Here is a 25724-nt window from a genome sequence, read left to right on the forward strand (position 1 = left end):
ACCAGTGTTGGGAATTACCCTGATGGCGGTGTTGTTGTCGTCGATGAGTGTGTCTGTCACCTCTAGCTGGCCCTCCTCTGCCACCTTCTGTAGAACCATCTTGAAGGATCCAATGACTCTGGAACAACAGAACCACAATAACCATGATCAACCGCTGTTTCACAAAAAGAGCAGAATATTCCTGATTCAGTGGGTTGTGGCATAGAACTGTGCCTTGGCTAAAAACACTGGTATTTGTATGTGATTGTTCAGAGATAAGGCTTCAAGTAGGCCACATTTGCATTTCAGCTGGGTTTGCTAGGTTCCATTGAATTAGGTTGATAGTGTTGTCCTTGCACAGCTCAGTCTGTCTCTCTGTATCTTGCTCTCTTTTCACTGTCTTCCTTGACTATCTGATTCCCATATGTGTGTGTGCGCCTGTGTGTGTATGTGTGTGAGCGTGTAGGCAGAGTGATGGGAACTGGCTCTGACAGGCAGGGAGAGTCGTTGGCCGCTACAACAACTAACCAGTAAAGAGGAGCAGACGGAGAAATATACTCTTATTAGAACAACAGAGATAGAGCTATAGACACGGACGCACATACGGACACACACAAACACGGAATAAAGGGTAACACACCCTATTTGCTCGATACACTTTCACTTTCTCTATTCCGATACTGATATTGTCACTTTTCCCTGTGATCTCATGCCTGTTCCTCTCTCAGAGAATATTAAACTGCAAAAAATTCAAACCCAGCCAGGTCGCTCAAGATCCACTGCGAAATTAGACGTCCGATCAGGTAAGCAGGATGTCAGGAGATTACTTCAAAACCGTCCTCTAGGGACAACGGTGAGCACTATTACAATTATTTTGGCTTGAGATTTGCTAGGGTGTTGTGGACGGGCGTAAACTGCCAGCTCCGGCTCCGAGGGTCGCGTGTTCAATCCCAGTGCTAGGCAATCCCAGTGCAAACCTTAACCCCTAAACTATTCAGAATTAATGCCTGAATTTTTAACCTTCAAAATGTTACGTTCATGAACAAGGGATTGGACGCCTGATTTTGCGGTAAGACAGTCAGAGCTTGTTGTCAAACCAGCAGGTCTGTTCTCTACAAACGCACACACGGACACACACAATATCCTCTGCACAGCCCCACCACCTTTCCGCCAGTGAGTACTTGTTGAAGTTAAGTAGCAACCAACTCTATCCCCATTCCAACACCTGACAGTTATTTCCTTATAATATTGTCGGGGGAAACTCATTAGCTGCTATCGCTGCCCTGAGGAAAAACAACTTTAACAAAGTGTCTAAGAAAACGTAGATGATTTATTCCTTTAGCATATCAACTTTAGAGTGCTGTTAACTTCCTGTCCTTTAGCAAAGTTGCTGCCTAGAAAAACAACATTTTAGCTAAATTGCTGCCTAGAAAAACAACATTTTATTATTTTCAATTGTTTTTGACGCCCCCAAAAAGCCAAAGGCTGCAAATGACTTTATTGGGCGATAAGCCTATCTCAATTCTCATTCTCTAACATTCCATAGTTTCCCAATGTAACAGACTGCATACAGAAATATGGGTTACACTCTATGACCAACAAGAACAGTATAAAGGATTCATTAAGCCTTCATTGAGCATTTATAAGGCCTTCATATGTGCTTCCCAAATCACTTCCAAGCAAATGTAATTTTCTGTTTGTTAAAAGTGGGAGTGAAACCTGGTTCCATTTGTATTCAGTCAGAGAATTATAAAGGTGTGAATAATTGATATAGTTTCCCCGGACAATATTGGAGCAGAGCAATCAATCACACACCACACAAAGACCCAGTATACTACTACTATATAGCCACACACACACACACACACACACACACACACACACACACACACACACACACACACACACACACACACACACACACACACACACACACACACACACACACACACACACACACACACACACACAGACACACACACACACACACACACTCACACACACACACACACACACACACACACACACACAGACATTAATCCACTGGGAGCCCAACTACACGTAATATAAACCAACCACAGTCAATAGTATCACACTCTGTCACATACACACACACTGGAGGAGGTTGAGGGGGGAATTTCTCCTAAGGGATGGTCAGTAACAGTGAGAGGCCTGGGGATTATGAGAAGTGACAGGCAGGGAGCAAACTTGGGCCATTAGGATATGTGTGAGTGTGGGTGTGTGTGTGAGAGAGAGAGAGAGAGAGTAAGAGAGAGGCTATTTGGTGCTTTCACTAAAATACCAATCACAAACCACCATTGTGTTCATCACTCTAAATTCTCTGTATACACTTTTCTTTCACCAACCAATCTCTCTTACCTGGTTGCATCCAGTTCTAACTTTTCAATTTTGTGCAACTAGTTGCAAGCCTCAGCCAATCAAAGCAAAATAAGTTTGTCCCATGATCCATTCGAAGTTTCAGCATTCTAACCAGTTGTCATGTCAACACAGCTGCCTGTCACTGCCAGTGTGCATTGACAGAAGATACATTAGCAGAATGGGAGATATCTACCGTTTGGCATCATGGCTAGTCAAATGAACATGGTTTGGCAGTCAATAAATGTAATTATTGAAGTGAACCCAAACCTTTCCCTGACCAGTTTCAACTGAAATTGTTCACCCTGAACTGTGCTAATTAGCTAGCTAACATTAGCTTAATTCCTTGCTAGCATGGTTAGCTCGTTGCTAGCTAGTCATGTTGGTGTTCGCAATGTCATTTTGGCTAGCTAGCTAAATTGTACAGACTGCATTTTGTCTATATCCATGCTGTTACAATAACCAAACAGTTGGACAAACAAATAATTGGTGAAACCACGATGTAATTCAGCAGCTCAACATGGGGGGAGTGCTGAATAAATAAATAAAAATATGACAGAAGCAGCCTCAATCTGATTTGCTGTTGCAAGCTATTTTTGTTGTTGCGTCATGTAACAGCAAAGTTGCTTGAGATGATGTCACTTGCAACCTGGAACTGCAACTAAAAGTGTGTGAAAGTTGCTTTGTGCAATTCTAGCCTGACTCTCTTGCTTTCCACCCTTTCCCTCCCTTTCCACCCTTTCCACCCTTTCCCTCCCTTTCACTCCCTTTCCACCCTTTCCACCCTTTCCCTCCCTTTTTCACCACCACCCATGTCTCTCTCTCAATTCAAATCAATTTCAATTCAATTTCAATTTAAGGGCTTTATTGGCATGGGAAACATATGTTAACATTGCCAAAGCAAGTGAAGTAGATAATAAAAAAAGGTGAAATAAACAATAAAAATGAACAGTATCATTACACTCACAAAAGTTCAAAAATAATAAAGACATTTCGAATGTCATATTATGTTCAAATAGTTCAAGTACAAAAGGGAAAATAAAAAAATAAATAAATATGGGTTGTATTTACAATGGTGTTTGTTCTTCACTAGTTGCACTTTTCCTGTGGCAACAGGTCACAAAAATCTTGCTGCTGTGATGGCACACTGTGTAATTTTTACCCAATAGATATGTGAGTTCATCAAAATTGGGTTTGTTTTCGAATTCATTGTGGATTTATGTAATCTGAGGGAAATATGTGTCTCTAATATGGTCATACATTTGACAGGAGGTTAGAAAGTGCAACTCAGTGTTCACCTCATTTTGTGGGCAGTATGCACATAGCCTGTCTTCTCTTGAGAGCTAGGACTGCCTACGGCAGCCTTTCTCAATAGCAAGGCTATGCTCAGTTGCTCTATACATAGTCAAAGCTTTCCTTAAGTTTGGGTCAGTCACAGTGGTCAGGGTTTCTGCCACTGTGTACTCTCTGTTTAGGGCCAACTAGCATTCTAGTTTGCTCAGTTTTTTTTTCGTTAAATCTTTCCAGTGTGTCAAGTAATTATCTTTTTTGTTTTCTCATGATTTGGTTGAGTCTAATTGTGTTGCTGTCCTGGGGCTCTGTGAGATCTTTTTGTGTTTGTGAATCCCAGGACTAGCTTGCTTAGGGGACTCTTCTCCATGTTCATCTCTCTGTAGGTGATGGCTTTGTTATGGAATGTTTGGGAATCGCTTCCTTTTAGGTGGTTGTAGAATTTATTGGCACTTTTCTGGATTTTGATAATGGGTAATAGTGGGTATTGGGTAATGGGATAGTGGGTATTCTGCTCTGAATGCATTATTTGGTGTTTTACTGTGTACACAGGGGATATTTTTACAGAATTCTGCATGCAGAGTCTCAATTTGGTGAAAATTGGTCTCAATTTTGTGAATTCTTGGTTGGTGAGCGGACCCCAAACCTCACAACCGTAAAGGGCAATGGGTTCTATAACTGAACAAGTATTTTTTGCCAGATCCTAATTGTATGTCGAATGTTATGTTCCTTTTGATGGAAGGTACCTGTGGCACTGATGTTTAGGCCGGGGTATATGTCATTTTTTGTGTGCTCTAAGGAAACAGTGTCTAAATGTCATTTGTATTTGTGCTCCTGGCAACTGGACCTATTTTGGAACACCATTCTTTTTTGTCTTACTGAGATTTACTGTCAGGGCCCAGGTCTGACAGAATCTGTGCAGAAGATCTAGGTGCTGCTGTAGGCCCTCCTTGGATGGGGACAGAAGAACCAGATCATCATCAAACAGTAGACATTTGACTTCAGATTCTAGTATGGTCAGGCCGGGTGCTGCAGACTGTTTAAGTGCCCTCGCCAATTCGTTGATATATATATGTTAAAGAGGGTGGGGCTTCTGCTGCATCCCTGTCACACCCCACGGCCCTGTGGAAAGGTATGTGTATGTTTTTTGCTCATTTTAACCGCACACTTGTTGTTTGTGTACATGGATTTTATATTGTTTTTCCCCCAACACCACTTTCCATCAATTTGCATAGAAGACCTTCATGCCATTTTTTTTTTAAATCAACAAAGCATGAGAAAACTTTGCCTTTGTTTTGTTTGTTTGTCAATTAGGGTGTGCAGGGTTAATACGTGGTCTGTTGTACTGTAATTTGGTAAAAAGACAATTTGGCATTTGCACAGTACATTGTTTTCACTGGGGAAAGGTACGAGTCTGCTGTTAATGATAATGCAGAGCATTTTCCCATGGTTCCTGTTGACGCATATCCCACGGTAATTTGTCTCCACTTTTGTGGATTGGGGTGATCAGTCCTTTGTTCCAAATATTGGGGAAGATGCCAGAGCTGAGGATGATGTTAAAGAGTTTAAGTTTAGCCAATTGGAATTTATAATTTAATTGAGGATATCAGCAACACCACAGGCCTTTTTGGGTTGGAGGGTTTGTATTTTGTCCTGTAGTTCATTCAATGTAATTGGAGAATCCAGTTGGTTCTGGCAGTCTTTAATAGTTGATTCTAAGATTTGTATTTGATCATGTATATGTTTTTGCTGTTTGTTCTTTGTAATAGGGACAAAAATATGGTTTATCCATACATCTCCGTTTTGGATAGATAACTCTTCATGTTGTTGTTTGTTTAGTGTTTTCCAATTTTCCCATAAGTGGTTAGAGTCTAAGGATTCTTTAATTACATTGAGCTGATTTCTGACATGCTGTTCCTTCTTTTTCCATAGTGTATTTCTGTATTGTTTTAGTGATTCACCAGAGTGAAGGCATAGGCTCAGGTTTTCTGGGTCTCTATGTTTTTGGTTGGATAGGTTTCTCAATTTCTTTCTTAGGTTTTTAATTCCTCATCAAACCATTTGTCATTGTTGTTAACTTTCTTCGGTTTTCTGTTCGAAATGTTTTGATTTGATATGGAAGCTGAGAGGTCAAATATACTGTTTAGGTTTTCTACTGCCAAGTTCACACCTTCACTATTCCAGGAAGTTATCTAAAATGGATTGAATTTGTTGTTGCCAAATAGTTTTTTGATAGGTTTCCACACTACTTTCCTGCCATCTATAGCATTTCTTAATATTATTCAGTTCCTTTGGCTTTGATGCCTCATGATTGAGTTTTGCTCTGTTCAAGTAGGCTGATTTTGCTAAGATCTGATAGGGGTGTCAGTGGGCTGACTGTGAACACTCTGAGAGACTCTGGGTTGATGTCAGTGATAAAGTAGTCTACAGTACTACTGCCAAGAGATGAGTTATATGTGTACCTACCGTAGGTGTCCCCTCGAAGCCTACCACTGACCATGTACATGCCCAGCGTGCTACAGAGCTGCAGGAGTTGTGACCTGTTTTTGTTGGTTATGTTGTCGTAGTTCTGCCTATGGGGGCGTATGGGGGAGGGAATGCTATCACCTCCAGGCAGGTGTCTCTCTCTCTTTCGCTCTCTCTCTCATTCTCACACTCTCTCACCCTCTCTCTGTATCTCTCATGCTTTCCCTCTCTCCCCCTTCTCTCTGTGCCTGTAATCTCCCTCTCTCCCTCCCTCCTGAGAGATGGATGCAGTATGCAGCAGAATACTGCAGCCAAATAATAACAACTGCAGCCAAATGAAGGAACCATTAGTCAATACAGACATATAATTCTATAGAGGATAAACCTTATGGACATAACTTAACAACAGGTTCAATCCTCACTGTCACAAATCATTCCCCCACCAACGCAGACAGCTCGGCTTCATCTGGAAGTAGCTAAGTCTTTCCATACTGAGTACTGAATAATACCATGGTATACATGTCCTTATTTGGCTCATAGCCAGAATACCTTATTCTCTAGTTTGGAATATAGCTTATCTCTTTTTTCATAGAAAAGAAAACCAATGTCAACTTTTATTGCATCCATCTATTTGGTACAAGAGGATACAGGATACTGTCCCCTTCACTGTTCTCTCTCCTCCACCCCTTTCTTCTCTTCCCCCCTATCTTCCTCTCCTCTCTACTCTGTCCTTTTGTTATCACGATGGTGATCGATACCTCGATACCTCCTCAGAAAAGTGAACGGTTTGTCGGTTCCTTTCAGCCTTTGTAACGCGTGTACAACTCCTGAATAATTGAAGAAAACCAGCCTATCATGTTCTGGCTCACTTTTTAGCTCTTCAAAAGGTGCCATTCATTATTGATCCTGATGTGCCAAACAATTTACTTTCATCTGCTTCATAATTTAGAGCAGAGGTCATCTCCTTCCTTCTCAAGTGAAATACATTTTTCTTTCTAGGTCAACCCTCAAAATCTCAAGTTAGCTGTTTAAAAAAAAAAAAATACAAAAATGTACCTTTACTTAACTAGGCAAGTCAGTTAAGAACAAAATCTTATTTACAATGACGGCCTACCTGGGAAGAGTGGGTTAACTGCCTTGTTCAGGGGCAGAACGACAGATGTTTACCTTGTCAGCACCCTTTTGGTTACTGGCCCAACGCTCTAACCACTAGGCTACCTGCCACCCTGGCTTCAATCAAGCAATACATTAAATTGAAGCTTAACTACAATAATAAGTGTTGCTGTTCGAAGACATGGATGCAGAGAAGATCTTGGAGTATGAGTGGGAAACAATGCACAGGTTGTTTAGTATTCTCTCATAGAAATTACTGTATGCTTTACACTTGCACATGATTTAGTTTTCATCATCACATTACAAAGCAGTGCCCCCCGTTGGCCAACAGTGAGACATGAATAAAACTTGTACACACACACACACACACACACACACACACACACACACACACACACACACACACACACACACACACACACACACACACACACACACACACACACACACACACACACACACACACACACACACACACACAGACAGACAGACACACACACAATCTCTCTTGTCTGCCACCCCTATAACAGTATGGTTATTGTTATGCCCCTGTAAAAGTTAAGAGGCAGTTTATGAGTTCTCTATGTGAGGGGCAGCTACTCTGGGGAATGACAATGACCCTCTGCACTAAAGAGCCTGATGAGTAGCCAATGCTTGGTTATAATATTGTGGCTACTAAACGTGAACGTCTTGTGTAAAGAATATGTTTGGCAACATTATTTATAGTTATTGAACCAACTTAATTAATTGTTTTACAGGGAATTTATTTAATTATTTGAAGAAATTTGGATAGCTAATTCCAAATACAAAAGTTAACTTAGAACAAGAGGAAAAAAATGGGTTGCATTTACATGAAGTATTGGTTTTATTTGTTATTTATTAGGTTTAACAAAAGGGTAAAAGTAAGTTGAGTGTTGAAATATTTAGTGTTGAACTTAAAAATATAGGTTTGCCAAAACAATTGGCATTGAATCATATATTTGGTTTCAACAAATGTAGTATTTTTCAATTGAAAAAACCTAACTCATTTAGTTGTAACCAGTTAAAGTATTTTTTGTTGTTGGTTGATCCAAAGAGTCTTTGTTTACAGTGCAGAGGAAATGAGGGATAATAGGGATGAAGGCATGATTTGCAGTCTGTGGGAGAAGAGAGGGAGGGAGACGGGGAGAGAGCGGAGGCGAAAGCAGAGAGAAGCTGAGTTTGGGAGGAGAAGATACACATGAATTATACAATGTGGGGGGCTTTGTGGAGGAAGGATTTCATATGCTCACATCCCTTAACACAGATATAATTGGAGGAAAAAACTTTGAGAAGCAATAAGGTTTTGGGTTGTATTAAAGTGCAGTGTTCCCCATTAGTGCAACACCGAGGTTGCATCAATAGTATATGAGGTGATATGGAAGTTTTAAAATGATGCATATAACTGGCCAGGTAAACCACTAAAGTGCGCATGTCCGTGCATGTGTGTCATCACCATCACGAAACTCATTGTGTTTTGGTAACATGACCAGGTCATCCCACCACTCCCTCTTACCCTCCATTGCCGTGAATCAAAAGGTTATGAGTTAAAATCCCAGGTGAGGACATATTGAATAATAATTACTGTCTAAATGAACATGCACAATGTAATCATGTATGTTAATGAGGGTGAAATACAGTGTATTTGGAAAGTATTCAGACCACTTCCATTTTTCCACATTTTGTTAACTTACAGCCTTATTCTAAAATGTCTAAAATGATTTTTGCCCTCATCAATCTACACACAATACCCCATAATGACAATGTGAAAAAAGGTTTTTAGAGTTTTTGGCAAATTTATTACAAATAAAAAACAGAAATATCTTATTTACATAACTATCCAGAACTCAAAATTGAGCTCATGTTTATCCTGTTTCCATTGATAATCCTTGAGCTTTTTCGACAACTTGATTGGAGTCCACCTGTGATAATTTCATTTGATTGGACCGGATTTGGAAAGGCACACACCTGTCTATATAAGGTCCCAGAGTTGACGATGCATGTCTGAGAAAAAAACAAGCCATGAGGTTGAAAGAATTGTCCGTAGAGCTCTGAGACATGATTGTGTTGAGGCACAGGTCCCCAAGAACACAGTGGCCCCATCATTCTTAAATGGAAGAAGTTTGGAACCACCAAGACTCTACCTAGAGCTGGCCGCCTGGCCTAACTGAGCATTCGACTGAGCTCCAGAGTTCCACTGTGGAGATGCGAGAACCTTCCAGAAGGACAACCATCTCTGCAGCACTCCACCAATCAGGCCTTTATGGTACAGTGGTCAGATGGAAGCCACTCCTCAGTAAAATGCAAATGACAGCCCTCTTGGAGTTTGCCAAAAAGGCACCTAAAGACTCTCAGATCATGACAAACCAGATTCTCTGGTCTGATGAAACTAAGATTTTACTCTTTGGCTTCAATGCCATGCTTCATGCCTGGAGGAAATGTGCCTCCATCCCAACGGTGAACCATGGTGGTGGCAGCATCATGCTGTGATGTATTTCAGCTGCAGGGACTGGGAGACTGGTCAGAATCGTTGGAAAGATGAACAAAGTACAGAGATATCCTTGATGAAAACCTGCTCCAGAGCTCTGAGGAACTCAGACTGGGTCGAAGGTTCACCTTCCAACAGGACAACGACCCTAAATACATGGCCAAGACAAAGTAGGAGTGGCTTCGGAACAAGTCTGTATGTCCTTGAGGAGCCCAGCCAGAGCTCGGACTTGAACCCGATCGAACATTTCTGAAGAGACCTGAAAATAGCTGTGCAGTCATGCTCCCCATCCAACCTGACAGAGCTTGAGATGACCTGCAGAGAGGAATGGGAGAAACTCCCCAAATACAGGTGTGCCAAGCTTGTAGTATCATCATATCACATTGTCCCCCATCCTCTGTAGTGCCTTGCAGTCGGAGGCCAAGCAGTTGCCATACCAGGCAGTGATGCAACCAGTCTGGATGCTCTCGATGGTGCAGCTGTAGAACCTTTTGAGGATATGAGGACCCATGCCAAATTCCGCCATAAGCAAACAAGAAAACGCTCACCCAGAGGTGGCTCTCCAAGTAGCCGGGGACTTTAATGCAGGGAAACTTAAATCCATCTTACCAAATTTATATCACCATTTTGAATGTGCATTGCAGTGCTAGAGGCGTTACTACAGATCCAGGTTCATTCACGGGCTGTGCCACATCCGGCCGTGGCCGGGAGTCCCATAGAATGGTGCACAATTGGCCCAGCGCGGTCCGGGTTAGGGGAGCGTTTGGCCGGGGGAATTTACTTGGCTCATCGCGCCATAGAGCTCCTTGTGTCATTTCCGGTCACAACTTGTAGACTTGTTTATGTGCTGCTTTGCGGTTTGTTGCTAACCTTACTTTGCTACCTGTCAACTTTATGTTTTTTACTTTTTAAATTACCGTTTTACATTTTTTTTAAGTTCCTCGCTCAACTTTTTTCATTCAACTTTTTCACTCCGGACGCTTTATTTGGACGTGGTTCGGCAGGACTTCCACCAGCCAACGCTAAGTAGTAACATTAACATTATGCCTTCTAATTGCAGTCACTGTACTCCTAATATACTGGAGAACGATCGCCTTATGGCAAAGATAGCCGTGCTGCAAGCCCAGCTTCAGTCGCAATTGTTAGGAAAGGGTATTTTAAGTGTAGGAAAGGATGAAACAGCATCTGTGCCACCAATAAGTGCAGATAGTAGTATAAATCCCCGCAGCCGAACAATTTTCTCATGGCTTCTAGAAGGAAATGCTGTAGGAATGCTCAACCGGTGTCGCTCATTCAGTAGACAGAAACATTCAACCGTTCTCCCCATTAAGCAACGGGTCGGAGTCAGAGGCCGAGCCTTCTCTGGTCTCTCCTCCTCCCATTACGGGGTCTAAGGCACCGAAGCCTCCCACCATTAGCTCTGACAAATTGAAAACCCTAGTCACTGGTGACTCCATTACCCGTAGTATTAGACTTAAAACGAATCATCCAGCGATCATACACTGTTTACCAGGGAGCTGGACTACGGACGTTAAGGCTAATCTGAAGATGGTGCTGGCTAAAGCTAAAACTGTCGAGTGTAGAGAGTACCAACAATGTTAGAATGAAACAGTCAGAGGTCACCAAGCGCAACATAGCTTCAGCCTGTAAATCAGCGAGAAAGATGTGTCAGCATCGAGTAATTGTCTCTGGCCCCTTCCCAGTTAGGGGGAGTGATGCGCTCTACAGCAGTCTCACAACTCAATCGTTGGTTGAAAACTGATTTTTGCCCCTCAAAAAATATTGAATTTGTAGATAATTGGCCCTCTTTCTGGGACTCACCCACAAACAGCACCAAGCCTGGCCTGCTGAGGAGTGACTGACTCCATCCTAGCTCGAGTGGTGCTCTCATCTTATCTACGAACATAGACAGGGCTCTAACTCCCCTAGTTCCACAATGAGATAGGGTGCAGGCCAGGCAGCAGGCTGTTAGCCAGCCTGCCAGCTTAGTGGAGTCTGTCACTAGCACAGTCAGTGTAGTCAGCTTAGCTATCCCCGTTGAAACCGTGTCTGTGCCTCGATCTAGGTTGGGCAAAACTAAACATGACGGTGTTCGCCATAGCAATCTCACTGGAATAAAGACCTCCTCCATTCCTGTCATTATTGAAAGAGATTGTGATATCTCACATCTCAAAATAGGGCTACTTAATGTTAGATCCCTCACTTCAAAGGCAGTTATAGTCAATGAACTTATCACTGATCATAATCTTGATGTGATTGGCCTGACTGAAACATGGCTTAAGCCTGATGAATTTACTGTGTTAAATGAGGCCTCTCCTCCTGGTTACACTAGTGACCATATCCCCTGCGCATCCCGCAAAGGCGGAGGTGTTGCTGACATTAACGATAGCAAATTTCAAATTAGACAATAAAAAACGACTGTGTTTTCGTCTTTTGAGCTTCTAGTTATGAAATCTATGCAGCCAACTCAATCACTTTTTATAGCTACAGTTTACAGGCCTCCTGGGCCGTGTACAGCGTTCCTCACTGAGTTCCCAGAATTCCCATTGGATCTTGTAGTCATGGCAGGTAATATTCACATTTTTGGTGACTTTAATATTCACATGGAAAAGTCCACAGACCCACTCCAAAAGGCTTCGGAGCCATCACAGACTCAGTGGGTTATGTGCAACATGCCTCCGGACCTACTCACTGCCACAGTCATACTCTGGACCTAGTTTTATCCCGTGGAATAAATGTTGTGGATCTTAATGTTTTTCCTCATAATCCTGGACTATCGGACCACCAGTTTATTACGTTTGCAATCGCAACAAATAGTCTGCTCAGAGACCCCAACCAAGGATCATCAAAAGCCGTGCTATAAATTATCGGAAAACCCAAGGACGTCAGAGTACAAAAATCTAACTGAGGAACTCAATTTAAACTTGCATAATACCCTAGATGCTGTCGTACCCCCAAAAACAAAAACATTTGTCATAAGAAACTAGCTCCCTGGTATATAGAAAATACCTGAGCCCTGAAGAAAGCTTCCAGAAAATTGGAACGGAAATGGCGCTACACCAAACTGGAAGTCTTCCGACTAGCATGGAAAGACTGTACCGTGCAGTATCGTAGAGCCCTCACTGCTGCTCAATCATCCTATTTTGCCAACTTAATTGAGGAAAATAAGAACAGTCAAAAATGTATTTTTGATACTGTCGCAAAGTTAACTAAAAAGCAACATTCCCAAAGAGAAGACGGCTTTCACTTCAGCAGCGATAAATTCCTGAACTTCTTTGACGAAAAGATCATGATCATTAGAAAGAAAATTTCGGACTCATCTTTAAATCTGCCTATTTCTCTAAAGCCCAGGTGTCCTGAGTCTGCACAACATTGCCAGGAACTAGGATCAAGGGAGAGACTCACATTTTTTAATACTATATCTCGACACATTGATGAAAATAGTCATGGCCTCTAAACCTTCAAGCTACTTCCTGTTCTTGACCCTCCTATGTTGAACATGAACGTTTCCCTATCCACTGGATATGTACCAAACTCACTAAAAGTGGCAGTAATAAAATTTTTAAAAAAGCAAAACCTTGACCCAGAAAATATCAAAACCTATCGGCCTATATCGAATCTCCCATTCCTCTCAACGTTTTTTGAAAAAGCTGTTGCGCAGCAGATCACTGCCTTCCTGAAGAAAAACAATGTATACGAAACGCTTCAGTCTGGTTTTAGACCCCATCATAGCACTGGGACTGCACTTGTGAAGGTGGTAAATGACCTTTTAATGGCATCAGACCGAGGCTCTGCATCTGTCCTAGTGCTCCTAGACCTTAGTTCTGCTTTTGGTTTTACTGCTAACCTACAAAGCATTACATGGGCTTGCTCTTATCTATCTTTCCGATTTTGGTCCTGCCGTACATATCTACATGTACACTATGGTCACAAGACGCAAGCCTCCTTACCGACCCTAGAATGTCTAAGCAAACAGCTGGAGGCAGGGTTGTTTCCTATAGAGCTCAATTTTTATGGAATGGTCTGCCTATCCATGTGAGTGACGCAGACTCTCGACCTTTGTCTTTATTGAAGTCTCATCTCTTCAGTAGGTCCTGTGATTGAGTGTAGTCTGGCCCAGGAGTGTGAAGGTGAACTGAAAGGCACTGGAGCAACGAAGCGCCCTTGCTGTCTCTGCCTGGCCGGTTCCCCTCTCTCCACTGGGATTCTCTGCATCAATATCTACTACGGCAGTTGAATCCCTGGCTTACTGGTGCTCTTCCATGCCGTCCCTAGGAGGGGTGCGTCACTTGAGTGGGTTGACTCACTGACGTGATCTTCCTGTCTGGGTTGGTGCCCCCCCGGCCTTGTCTCAGGATGGTAAGTTGGTGGTTGAAGATATGCCTCTAGTGGTGTGGAGGCTGTGCTTTGGCAAAGTGGGTGGGGTTATATCCTGCCAGTTTGGCCATGTCCGGGGGTATCGTCGGAGGCCCCCGGCCACAGTGTCTCCCGACCCTTCCTGTCTCAGCCTCCAGTATTTATGCTGCAGTAGTTTTTGTGTCCGGGGGCTAAGGTCAGTCTGTTATATCTGGAGTGTTTCTCCTGTCTTATCCGGTGTCCTGTGTGAATTTAAGAATGCTCTCTCTAATTTTCTCTCTGTTTCTCTCTCTTTCTCTCTCTCTTTCTCTCAGAGGACCTGAGCCCTTGGACCATGCCTCAGGACTACCTGGCCTGATGACTCCTTTCTGTCCCCTGTCAAATCAAATCAAATGTTATTTGTCACATACACACGGTTAGCAGATGTTAATGCGAGTGTAGCGAAATGCTAAAGTGGCATTGTTTCAAGTGACTATTGATACATTTATTACGTTACATGTTTTATTATTAAAGTGGCTAGAGATTTGAGTCAGTATGTTGGCAGCAGCCACTCAATGTTGGTGATGGCTATTTAACAATCCGATGCCCCTGAGATAGAAGCTGTTTTTCAGTCTCTCGGGCCCAGCTTTGATGCACTTTTCAGTGCACCTGGTTGTGCTGCTGCTCCAGTTTCAACTGTTTAGCCTACGGCTATGGAACCCTGACCTGTTCACCAAATGTGCTACCTTGTCCCAGACCTGCTGTTTTCATTTCTCTAGAGACATCTTGACCATGTTCTGTTATCACCTCCACCCGACACAGCCAGAAGAGGACTGGCCACCCATCACAGCCTGGTTCCTCTCTAGGTTCCTTACTAGGTTCCGACCTTTCTAGGGAGTTTTTCCTAGCCACCGTGCTTCTATACCTGCATTGCTTGCTGTTTGGTGTTTTAGGCTGGGTTTCTGTACAGCACATTGTGACCAGCTGATGTCAGAAGGGTTTTATAAATACATTTGTAATTTGAAATTTGATTGATAGCGATTCCTTGTGACGGGCATGGTGCCTGAAGGCTGACCCCGGGTTGCCGGTTGACCAGTGTTTAATCCAACACATTGGTGCGGATGGCTTCCGGGTTAAGCTGGCGAGTGTTAAGGAGCACGGTTAGGGGGGGGCATGTTTTTGGAGGAATCGTGACTCCACCTTGCCTCTCCCGAGCTCGTTGGGGAGTTGCAGCGATGAGACAAGATCGAAATTGAGGAGAAAAAGGGGGATCATTTTTTTATATTTACAAAAATAAATAGACAGCCTCCAAAGTTAGTGATGATGTATCTGTAATAAGAATGTCAACCGTGCCTAAAACAAACGTGGTCTGTCGATTCATTTGTATAATTGGAATCAAATGAGTCCGTGCTTATTTTTGTTATTTCTTCATGTATCTCATCTATCACACCTATGTCACAGGAAGGCCATAAAGATAATCAAGGACAACAACTATCCGAGCCACTGCCTATTCACCCCGCTATCATCCAGAAGGCGAGGTCAGTACAGGTGCATCAAAGCTGGGACCGAGAGACTGCTTCTATCTCAAGGCCATCAGACTGTTAAACAGCCACCACTAACATTGAGTGGCTGCTGCCAACACACTGACTCAACTCCAGCCACTTTAATAATGGGAATTGATGGGAAATGATGTAAAATATATCACTAGCCACTTTAAACAATGCTACCTAATATAATGTTTACATACCCTACATTATTCATCTCATATGTATACGTATATACTGTACTCTATATCATCTACTGCATCTTTATGTAATACATGTATCACTAGCCACTTTAACTATGCCACTTTGTTTACATACTCATCTCATATGTATATACTGTACTCAATACCATCTACTGTCTATGCTAATGTCTATTGCCTATGCCGCTCTGTACCATCACTCATTCATATATCTTTTTGTACATATTCTTCATCCCCTTACACTTGTGTGTATAAGGTAGTAGTTTTGGAATTGTTAGTTAGATTACTTGTTGGTTATTACTGCATTGTCGGAACTAGAAGCACAAGCATTTTGCTACACTCGCATTAACATCTGCTAACCATGTGTATGTGACAAATAAATTTGATTTGATTTTGATTTGATTCATATGCACACGCATACAGAGCCTACTTTGAGTGGAATATCATCTCTAATCATAGAGATAGACCGAGATATAGCATCTACTGTATATACTGTACCTGTGTTTTTACTTCATCCTTAAAGTCTTGGCCTTAGCGTCTGAGTGGTTGAGCTCAGGTGCGACAGATGCAACCATTAGCATACGGCGCTAATACAATTTCATTACTGCCTCGCTCCACTCTATTGGAAGCCCATTCAGATGCTGCACTGCGGCCCGCAGCCAATCCCACATACAATTGAATCAATCTATCACCTCATAGTCAAGAAGCGTTAGGAGCTGATTGCCTATCTGAAGTGCCTTTAGCTAGATTATTGTGTGCATTATGTTCGTCTGAGGATGGCAGGAGGAAAGTGATGGAAGGGTTATGGTGACCTTCCCTCAATGTTCCAACTGTTAGTTAGACCCTGTTTAGTATGGTGGTGTGTGGCAGTGTTGTGCGTATTATTATTCCTCTGACCCGTGTTTGGAGTGTGTATTGAGCATGCTGAGATTCAGGTATTTGTTGGTTTGAGTTTTGTTAGTAGTAGCAGTAATCTCGGTTCTGGTTCCATATGTGTTTAGAGACAAAAAATAGGACCTCCGCCCTCTCTCTTTGCAAGTTATGGCCAAATGTCCCCTCACTTTCCGAAATTCGAAAGATGCTAATACCTGTGAAATCGTGATTTGTCCAAAGCACCGAAACTTTCGCTGCTCATTCTCTCACGCATCCCATTGTATCATGACAGATCTACGGTACTATTTATGTTTATGTAGTCTCTCCACGAGAGAATATTGTAGTACTTATGTTACAGTATTGTGTTTGAGTGTATTGTAGGTAACTGACCTGTTGGTGAAGACTTTGCTGTAGTTGAACACTTGAACTTCCAGCATCTCATTTTCATCCACTCTACTGGCAATCGGCCATCGGAACGTCTGAGGGGCGAGAAAGACTAATTAAGGATTCAGCCCAAAACTATGTGACAGTGTGACAGGCTGCACAACCACAGGCTATAATGATTCAACCACAACATCCGCAGTTTACAAGAAAATCATTTGACTGACCGGTTTAAAAGTATTTAATGTCAATCATTCACCACAACAGGCAATTTAAAAAAGCCCACCAGCCTTCTCTTACTGGGCCATAGAATATCTAATTACTTGTTTTACTAAGCAAGAGAAACATTTTCAACCCAACACCAAAGCAACACCACCGGCAACATGAATAACTGAAATTGTCAGAAAACCTTAATTGGATTTCTTCAAGATAAACCCAAGTTGTGCTGCTGAGTCATCTCTAATAAACACAACAGAAGTTGCACCACAGCATGCAAACGCTATACATCTCAGTGATCTAATCTCTATTATACACTGGTTGGTTCGAGCCCCAAAAGCTGATTTCCTGACAGCGTGGTACATCAGACTGTTTTTTGTTGTTGTACTGCTCTAATTATGTTGGTAAGCAGTTTATAATAGCAATGAGGAACCTCAGGTTTCTTTTATTTATTACATTTTTATTTAACCTTCATTTAACTAGGCAAGCCAGTTAAGAACAAATTCTTATTTTACCCCAGACAAAACCTCCCCTAACCTGGACGATGCTGGGCTGCCCTATGAGACTCCCGATCACGGCAGGTTGTGATACAGCCAAGGATCAAACCAGGGTCTGCAGTGATACCTCTAGCACTGAGATGCAGTGCCTTAGATCGCTGCGCCACTCGGGGGTTTGTGATATATGGCCAGTCTACCTTGGCTAAGGGCTGTGTCGAGGCACTCTGCATTGCGTCTTGCATAAGAACAGCCCTTAGCCGTGGTATTTTGGCCATATCCCACACCCCCGCGGGCCTTACTGCTTAAAATGACTGTCCACAGTTGATTAGCCAATCAGCAGCCTTTCCCCCTGTGTTATCACCTTATGTAAGTTCTGTTTAAAAAAAATGAGGGTGGAATGGGGTAAGGATCCATATAGTGAGAGATAGCCTAGCTAAATCCTGTCAAGGGTACAACAGCAAGACAGAGCTGAGGGAATTAAATTGTTCTCTGTCAGTCTTGTCTGTTGTAACGTTGAACTAAATTTGTCTATGTCAGTGCTGGATGTGTGATGGGAAATGCTGTTTGAAGCTCATCCAGCCCTTGCTGATCCTTTCTGCTCCTGGTTGCTGACAGCACAGTGGGCTGTTTTTACTCAGAGCAGTTATCCACCAGGCCTGCCCCTTTACTTAAACCTGGGGTTCCACCTGCCACTGTAATACAGACAAGAAACAAGCCCTTGGGTGTGTGTGTGCGTGTGTGTGCACCCACATGAAAAAAATACTATAGTATACAGTACTTAAATGTTATACTATTACCTGTAGTGTTTTGGTGGACTTTACTGGACTAAAACCTCACAGTGAATATTTACAGTTAACTATAGAATGAATATTGTAGTTAAAGAAAACTGTAGAATATACTATAGTAATCAACGTAGTGTTTTTTCAGACACACTGTAGTATTTACTATAGTGTTTTTGTTCGACATATCTTTGACATACAGTAGAAGTGGAGGCCTTCACCTTGAGGAAACCTATTGGAGAAATACTAAAAGAGCAGAGGGGTTGTGTTTAGGTAGGTTGGTAGGTAGGTAGGACTGGGGTCTGAAAAGATAGTTCAGAGCTTCTGACCTTTTCTACAAACTGTAGGGAACACGATATACATTACATGTGGACACACCCTCAAATTAGTGCATTTGGTTATTTCAGCCACACCTGTTGATAAAATGTCTTCCCTTCTAGAGCTGCCCCGGTCAACTGTAAGTGCTGCTACTGTAAGTGCTGCTAAGGGGAAACGTCTAGGAGCAACAATGACTCAGCCGCAAAGTGGTAGGCCACACGAGCTCACAGAACGGGACTGCAGAGTGCTGAAAAATCGCCTTTCCTCAGCTGCAATCCTCACTAATGAGTTCCACACTGCCTCTGGAAGCAACGTCAGCACAAGAACTGTTCGTCAGCAATTTCAAGATATGGGTTCCCATGGCCGAGCAGCCGCACATAAACCTAAGATCACCATGTGCAATACCAAGCGTCGGCTGGAGTGGTTTAAAGCTTGCCACCATTGGACTCTGGAGCAGTGGAAACGTGATCACCATCTGGCATTCTGACAGATTAATCTGGGTTTTGCGGATGCCAGGACAATGTTACCTTCCCGAATGCATAGTGCCAACAGTAAAGTTTGAGGGAGGAGGAATAATGGTCTGGCACTGTTTTTCATTGTTAGGGCAAGGCCCCTGTGCTTCCAACTTTGTGGAAACAGCTTGATTCAGCATGACAATGCCCCCGTGCACAAAGCGTGGTTTGTCGAGATCTGTGTGGAAGAACTTGACTGGCCTGCAAAGAACCTTGCCCTCAACCCCATTGAACGCCTTTGGGATGAATTGGAACACCGACTGCGAGCCAGACCTAATCAACCAACATCAGTGCCCGGCCTCACTAATGCACTTGTGGCTGAATGGAAGCAAGTCCTCACAGCAATGTTCCAACATCTAGTAGAAAGTCATCCTAGAAGAGTGGAGATTGTTATAGCAGCAAAGGGCGGACCAACTCCATATTAATACCCATAATTTTGGAATGAGATGTTTGACGAGTAGGTGTCCACATACTAGTGCGATCTATGGTTGGCATGTAGGTATCTCACTTATTGGGATATTGGGATACGGGGAAGGGGAATGGGCAGGGTATACAGTGCATTCAGAAAGTATTCAGACACCTTCAACTTTTCCACATTTTGTTACGTTACAGCCTTGTTCTAAAATCGATCAAATGTTTAAAAAAGTATCATCAATCTGCATACAACACCCCATAATGACAAAGCGAAAACAGGGTTTTAGAAATTGTCGCTAATTTATAAAAAATTATAAACAGAAATACCTTATGTAAAGAAGTATTCAGACCCTTTGCAATGAGACACAAAATTGATCTTAGATGCATCCAGTTTCCATTGATCACCTTTGAAATGTTTCCACAACTTCATTGGAATCTGCCTGTGGTAAATCGATTGGACATGATTTGGAAAGGCACACATCTGTCTATATCAGGTCCGCTCCTGATTCCCGGGTTCGTCATTTTGGTCGGTGTCCTGCGGCTGGAGACGCGCGTCGGGGAGTGGGTGCTGTCACGTGTGCTCCCTATCCGGCCTCTAGGTCACCAGGCTGCTCGTTATGGCGCACACCTGTCACCATCGTTACAAGCACCTGCATGTCATCACTCACCTGAACTCCATCACTTCCTTGATTACCTGCCCTATATATGTCACTCCCTTTGGTTCCTTTCCCAGGCGTCATTGTTTCTGTTTCCTGTCTGTGCGTTGTTTGTGTGTCTTGTTTTGTGTTATGTTTAATTTATTTATTAAAACATTCACTCCCTGAACTTGCTTCCCGACTCTCAGCGCACATCGTTACCCGAGTAAGCTAGTGACTTTAAAAAGAAAATGTGCCTTTCTAACTTTAGTCACTAGCTAGCTATTAGAGTGCAGTTTTCTCCACCAGAAAGTATTGGATTTTTTGTTGAATAACCCATTTAATTTCCCACATCAGATTCAACATCTGGGAAAAATCTGCATCAATCATGTTGTGGAAGTCTGTGTATTCAAACTGCGCAACACAACGAGAAGGTAAGAAGAAACAGGGATGTTATCAAGCAGCTCATCGACACTACTGTATTTTTGGGCATGGAACAGTTGGCTTTTAGTGGGAACATTCCGCTAACAAGGGCAACTACAAGGAGCTTGAAATGTTTCCTCTCCAGGAACTGTGAGTAGCCCTGTTCATTTTATGTCATTAGGGTATGTAGAATCAATCACATACACCAACACGATCACATTATTTCACATCGAAGTGCTTTTCAACCTTGCTTGGACAAACTCATTCTTAGCTAATTTTATTGGTCACATGACACATATTTAGCAGATGTTATTGCGGGAGTAGCGAAATGCTTGTGTTCCTAGCTCCAACAGTGCAGTAGTATCTAACAATACACACATTTTAAAGTAAAATAATGGAATTAAGAAATATATAAATATTAGGACGAGCAATGTCGGAGTGGCATTGACTAAAATACAGTAGAATAGAATACAGTATATACATTTGAGATGAGTAAAGCAGTATGTAAACATTATTCAAGTGACTATTGTCACTCTAAGGTGCAGGGTTGAGTTGGAGGTGTACGTGGCCACGCAGTCATGGTGAACAGGGAGTACAGGAGGGGGCTGAGCATGCACCCTTGTGGGTGCCCTCTGTTGATGATCAGCGAAGTGGAAGTGTTGTCTCTACCTTCCCCACCTGGGGGCGGCCTGTCGGGAAGTCAAGGATACAGTTGCACAGGGCGGTGTTCAGACCCAGGGCCCCAAACTTAATGATGAGCTTGGAGGGTACTATAGTGTTGAAGGCTGAGCTATAGTCACAAATCCCTCCTGAGATGTGTGCCAACCTGGTGGCCAACTACAAGAAACGTCTGACCTCTGTGATTACCAACAAGGGTTTTGCCACCAAGTACTAAGTCATGTTTTGCAGAGGGGTCAAATACTTATTTCCCTCATTAAAATGCAAATCAAACTGTTCAAATAAACCTACCATTAAAATTATAGACTGATCATTTCTTTGTCAGTGGGCAAATGTACAAAATCAGCAGGGGATCAAATACTTTTTTCCCTTACTGTACACGGACGTGACTAAAATCATAGATAATTCCCTTGGCATGTGATTGTGATGTATTCTAGGTTGGGTGAACAGAAGGACTTGAGTTTCTGTATGTTATCACAATCACACCATGAGTCGATAGGGTAGCCTAGTGGTTAGAGCGTTGGACTAGTAACCGGAAGGTTGCGAGTTCAAACCCCCGAGCTGACAAGGTACAAATCTGTCGTTCTGCCCCTGAACAGGCAGTTAACCCACTGTTCCCAGGCCGTCATTGAAAATAAGAATTTGTTCTTAACTGACTTGCCTGGTTAAATAAAGGTAAAATAAAAAAAAATAAAATAAAAATCTTCTTCTCGAAAAAAGCTTTATTCCTGTCTGCGTGATGAACTGAGGTCATCCTCCTGCAGCTGTAAGTTCCAATCACCTTGTCCAGGTTGTCCACGTCTCCTTTGTTGTGGTTGTAGTCCAGGATGATGTCTGGCTTCCTGTCCTCACGATCACTGTTCTCAGCCATTTTGTGCAGTGTGCTCAGGAGGACCACATTCTTGTTCCTCTTTGGGAGGTAAGAAACTAGAGTGATGGTTGGGGTGAAGGCAAACTGATGAGAAGGCCTCTCTCCCCCTAATTGCGAGGAGTGCAGGGGGGAGCTCAGGCTTGTTCTTTCTAACTGTGCCAACCATGGTGATCTTCCTCATCAGGAGCTGCTGGCTGAGTTCAATCAGTAGCACACATAATCTTAATTTCTCAGTGTGTGTGTTTGTGTATGTGTGAATGTGTGTGTGTGTGTGTGTTTTTGTGGTGTGTAAATTATTGAATAACTGCCGGGTCAAAAATGACCCTAAGACAATATTTGTACCCTGGTGGTGTACAGCTTTCATGGAAATATGAACAAAGGCGATGTTTCACTTTTTCTAATGTTGGGGTCACTCTAGGAAAATGTATCAAATTTCAAGTTGAGAAAATATCATTTAGGGGATTTTCTCTGCTGTTAAACATAGTGGCGGGTCATTTTTGACCCTTAAGACAACACAAGGGTTAAGTATTGTTGTGGACTTAGAACATCCCCTGGCACCCAGTGTAGCTGTATATGTGTACTGTTTTGTATGTGTGTCTTTCGGAGGGGTTCGGTTAAAGGACCCAACGTGTTGGCATCTTCCATAAATGTAACTTGCGATTCCACCATAGGAAGAGTTAGAAAGAATAAGATGAAGCTCCGGTAATATGGATAACTGTTGAAAGATCGGTGATGTGTTTTTAAAAAAACGTTTTAATGGACACAGTGCAACCTTTGGTAGGTAGGCTGCTGGCAGGCTTTGGCTACGGCACAGCAAAGCCAAACCAGCCCCAGCCCCTGCTCATCTCACAGCGGAAGTGAAATGGCTACAATGACTTTGTGGTAACACTTTACTTGACAGCTTGCGTCATAACACTTTATGACATGGTCATAACCATGTCATAATATGTCATAACAGAGGTCCTAACATGCAATAACCTGTCATTACACTGTCATGATGCACTTTACACTTGTTGAGACATACATTGCGTGATTTTATGGCTGGTTATGACACCCACATTTACAGTAGTCAAATGTGTTTTTTCCCCTGCCAAGAAGTTTCCTTTCGTTTGAAAGTGTGTTTCTTAAATCCTTTGTTGTTGTCAAGAAGCATTATGACCATCAGAATCATATAAGCCAGATAGGCCTATCACGTACATTTAACATAAACATACTGTTGACAAGTTGGCTATGGTGTTATGGAATGTTTTGCCTTGTGTGATAGGTTTTGTGGTGTTTTACATGCTTATGTAGGTCTCATAACCAGCCCCAAAAATAACGCAATATACAGCATTTTTAATACAGACTAGATTATTTTTTTTTTAAGTACAAATCCAATGGATTATGATAATTTTATGATAAAAAAGGGGTAGGTGTTTTTATTTGCTCCATGGCTCAAGTGGACACAAGCCTGTTTGGCTCATCTCAGTCGCAAAGAGGAATAACCCTGCAACTGTTTCTGATTAATAAACAATGTCATGCTGGTCGGTAGTAACATTAAAATAAAGCCCTGAAATGAAATGTAGGCTGAAAATAATTTGTATATCATAGGAAAAGACTGGCAAAGATTTGCACGAAGTGGATTTATCACTTCAAGCCCAAATACATATTACTTTGACTAAAATAATGACTTAAATCGTTGTGCAACATCATCAGTAAGCTCTGGCTATCGTCTTTCAGCTCAAAAAAGTGGATTACTACTGGTGTGTGCGTTTAATAAAAGTGAAATTTCAGTTGGACCTTGTGTGCAATTGATCAGTTAAAAACCTCTTGGAACTACCCATCCCGGATCCGGGAGAATTGTCATCAACTACACTAATTAGCATAGCGCAACGGTCAAAAAATATTACTAGAAAATATTCATATTCATGAAATCACAAGTGAAATATAATGAAATCAATTAATCACCCTGTCATCTCAGATTTTTTAATTATGCTTTACAGCCAAAGCTGGCTGTGTAAGTTTATCGATAGCCTAGCATAGCATTATGTCCAGCTAGCAGCAGGAAGCTTGGTCACGAAAGTCAGAAAAGCAATCAAATTAACCGTTTACCTTTGATGATCTTCGGATGTTTTCACTGACGAGACTCCCAGTTAGACAGCACATGTTCCTTTTGTTCCATAAAGATGATTTTTATACCCAAAGCACCTCCGTTTGTTTGTCACGTTATGTTCAGAAAATCCACCGGAAATAGCGGTCACGACAACGCCAAAAAAAAATACAAATTATATCCATAATATCGACAGAAACATGGCAAATGTTTTTTATAATCAATCCACAAGGTGTTTTTCAAATATCTCTTCGATAATATATCAACCGGGACAATTGGCTTTTCAGTAGGAGCCAGAGGAAAAATGACTACCTCTGTCTTTTACGCAAGAATCACTCTGAGAGCCCTCAGCTGGCTACTTACGCAATGTAGTCGTTTACGCTCATTCTTCAACATAAAGGCGTGAAACTACGTCAAAATGCTGTAGACACCTTAGGGAATACCTAGAAAAAGGAATCTGGTTGATATCCTTTTCAGTGGCCAATAGGGGAGCATAGGAACACAACGGTTTCAAAACATAAGTCACTTCCTCATTGGATTTTTCTTAGGCTTTCGCCTGCAATATCAGTTCTGTTATACTCACAATATTTTGACAGTTTTGGAAACTTTAGAGTGTTTTCTATCCTAATCTGTCCATTATATGCATATTCTAGCATCTGGTCCTGAGAAATTATTTACTTTGGGAACATTATTTTTCCAAAAATAAAAATAGTGCCCCCTAGTTTCAAGATTAAGTGATCTTAATCTTAATATCCAATTTAGTTGTTTTCCTCAAAAACAAATATGTGTAACTTATAAAGTGAAAATCCCCCCCCCCCCCCCCCCCCCACCCCACACCCTAACTTGACACTCTTAAAGAGGCCGTGTAGAATATTCAATGTAATGCTTCTCAATAGGTAGTAATTTTATACAATGTAGTAACCTAGTATGTGCTTCAAAAATAGCTAGAATTCATATAGGCCCAATATGCTATATCTCAGTCAATTAAACAAATCTATCTTCTGGTGCCCCTGAATTGTATGTTGTGATCCGCACTTTTTTAAGTTGGGAGCACCAGTGTTACCAATACATAACAGTTTTTAAGAGGGGCTAAGAGCTCAATTAAAAATGAGATGTTAATCCCATGATCTGCTGTGAAACCAGGGCGACTAGAAGGGTGAGCGGAATAGTGCGGTCCTAGCCATATCACATGATTCCTCCTAACTATTGCCATATACACAGATAATGAA

The 25724-nt window shown here is 42.2% G+C and overlaps 1 protein-coding gene across 5 annotated transcripts in view; it reads right to left on the reverse strand.

The window, feature by feature from the left end:
• Positions 1-25724, reverse strand: part of LOC110530908 (otoferlin) — a 152732-nt gene that overhangs the window by 96311 nt on the left and 30697 nt on the right. For all 5 annotated transcript variants that reach the window (XM_036985435.1, XM_036985432.1, XM_036985434.1 and 2 more), the window contains exons 3-4: positions 17073-17161; positions 19-118 (exon numbers count right to left, since the gene is read on the reverse strand). In XM_036985435.1, the coding sequence (XP_036841330.1) occupies positions 19-118; positions 17073-17161 (189 nt within the window). The remainder of the gene's footprint in view (positions 1-18; positions 119-17072; positions 17162-25724) is intronic.

This window comes from Oncorhynchus mykiss, chromosome 8 (assembly GCF_013265735.2).
Source record: "Oncorhynchus mykiss isolate Arlee chromosome 8, USDA_OmykA_1.1, whole genome shotgun sequence".
Classification (NCBI taxonomy): domain Eukaryota; kingdom Metazoa; phylum Chordata; class Actinopteri; order Salmoniformes; family Salmonidae; genus Oncorhynchus; species Oncorhynchus mykiss.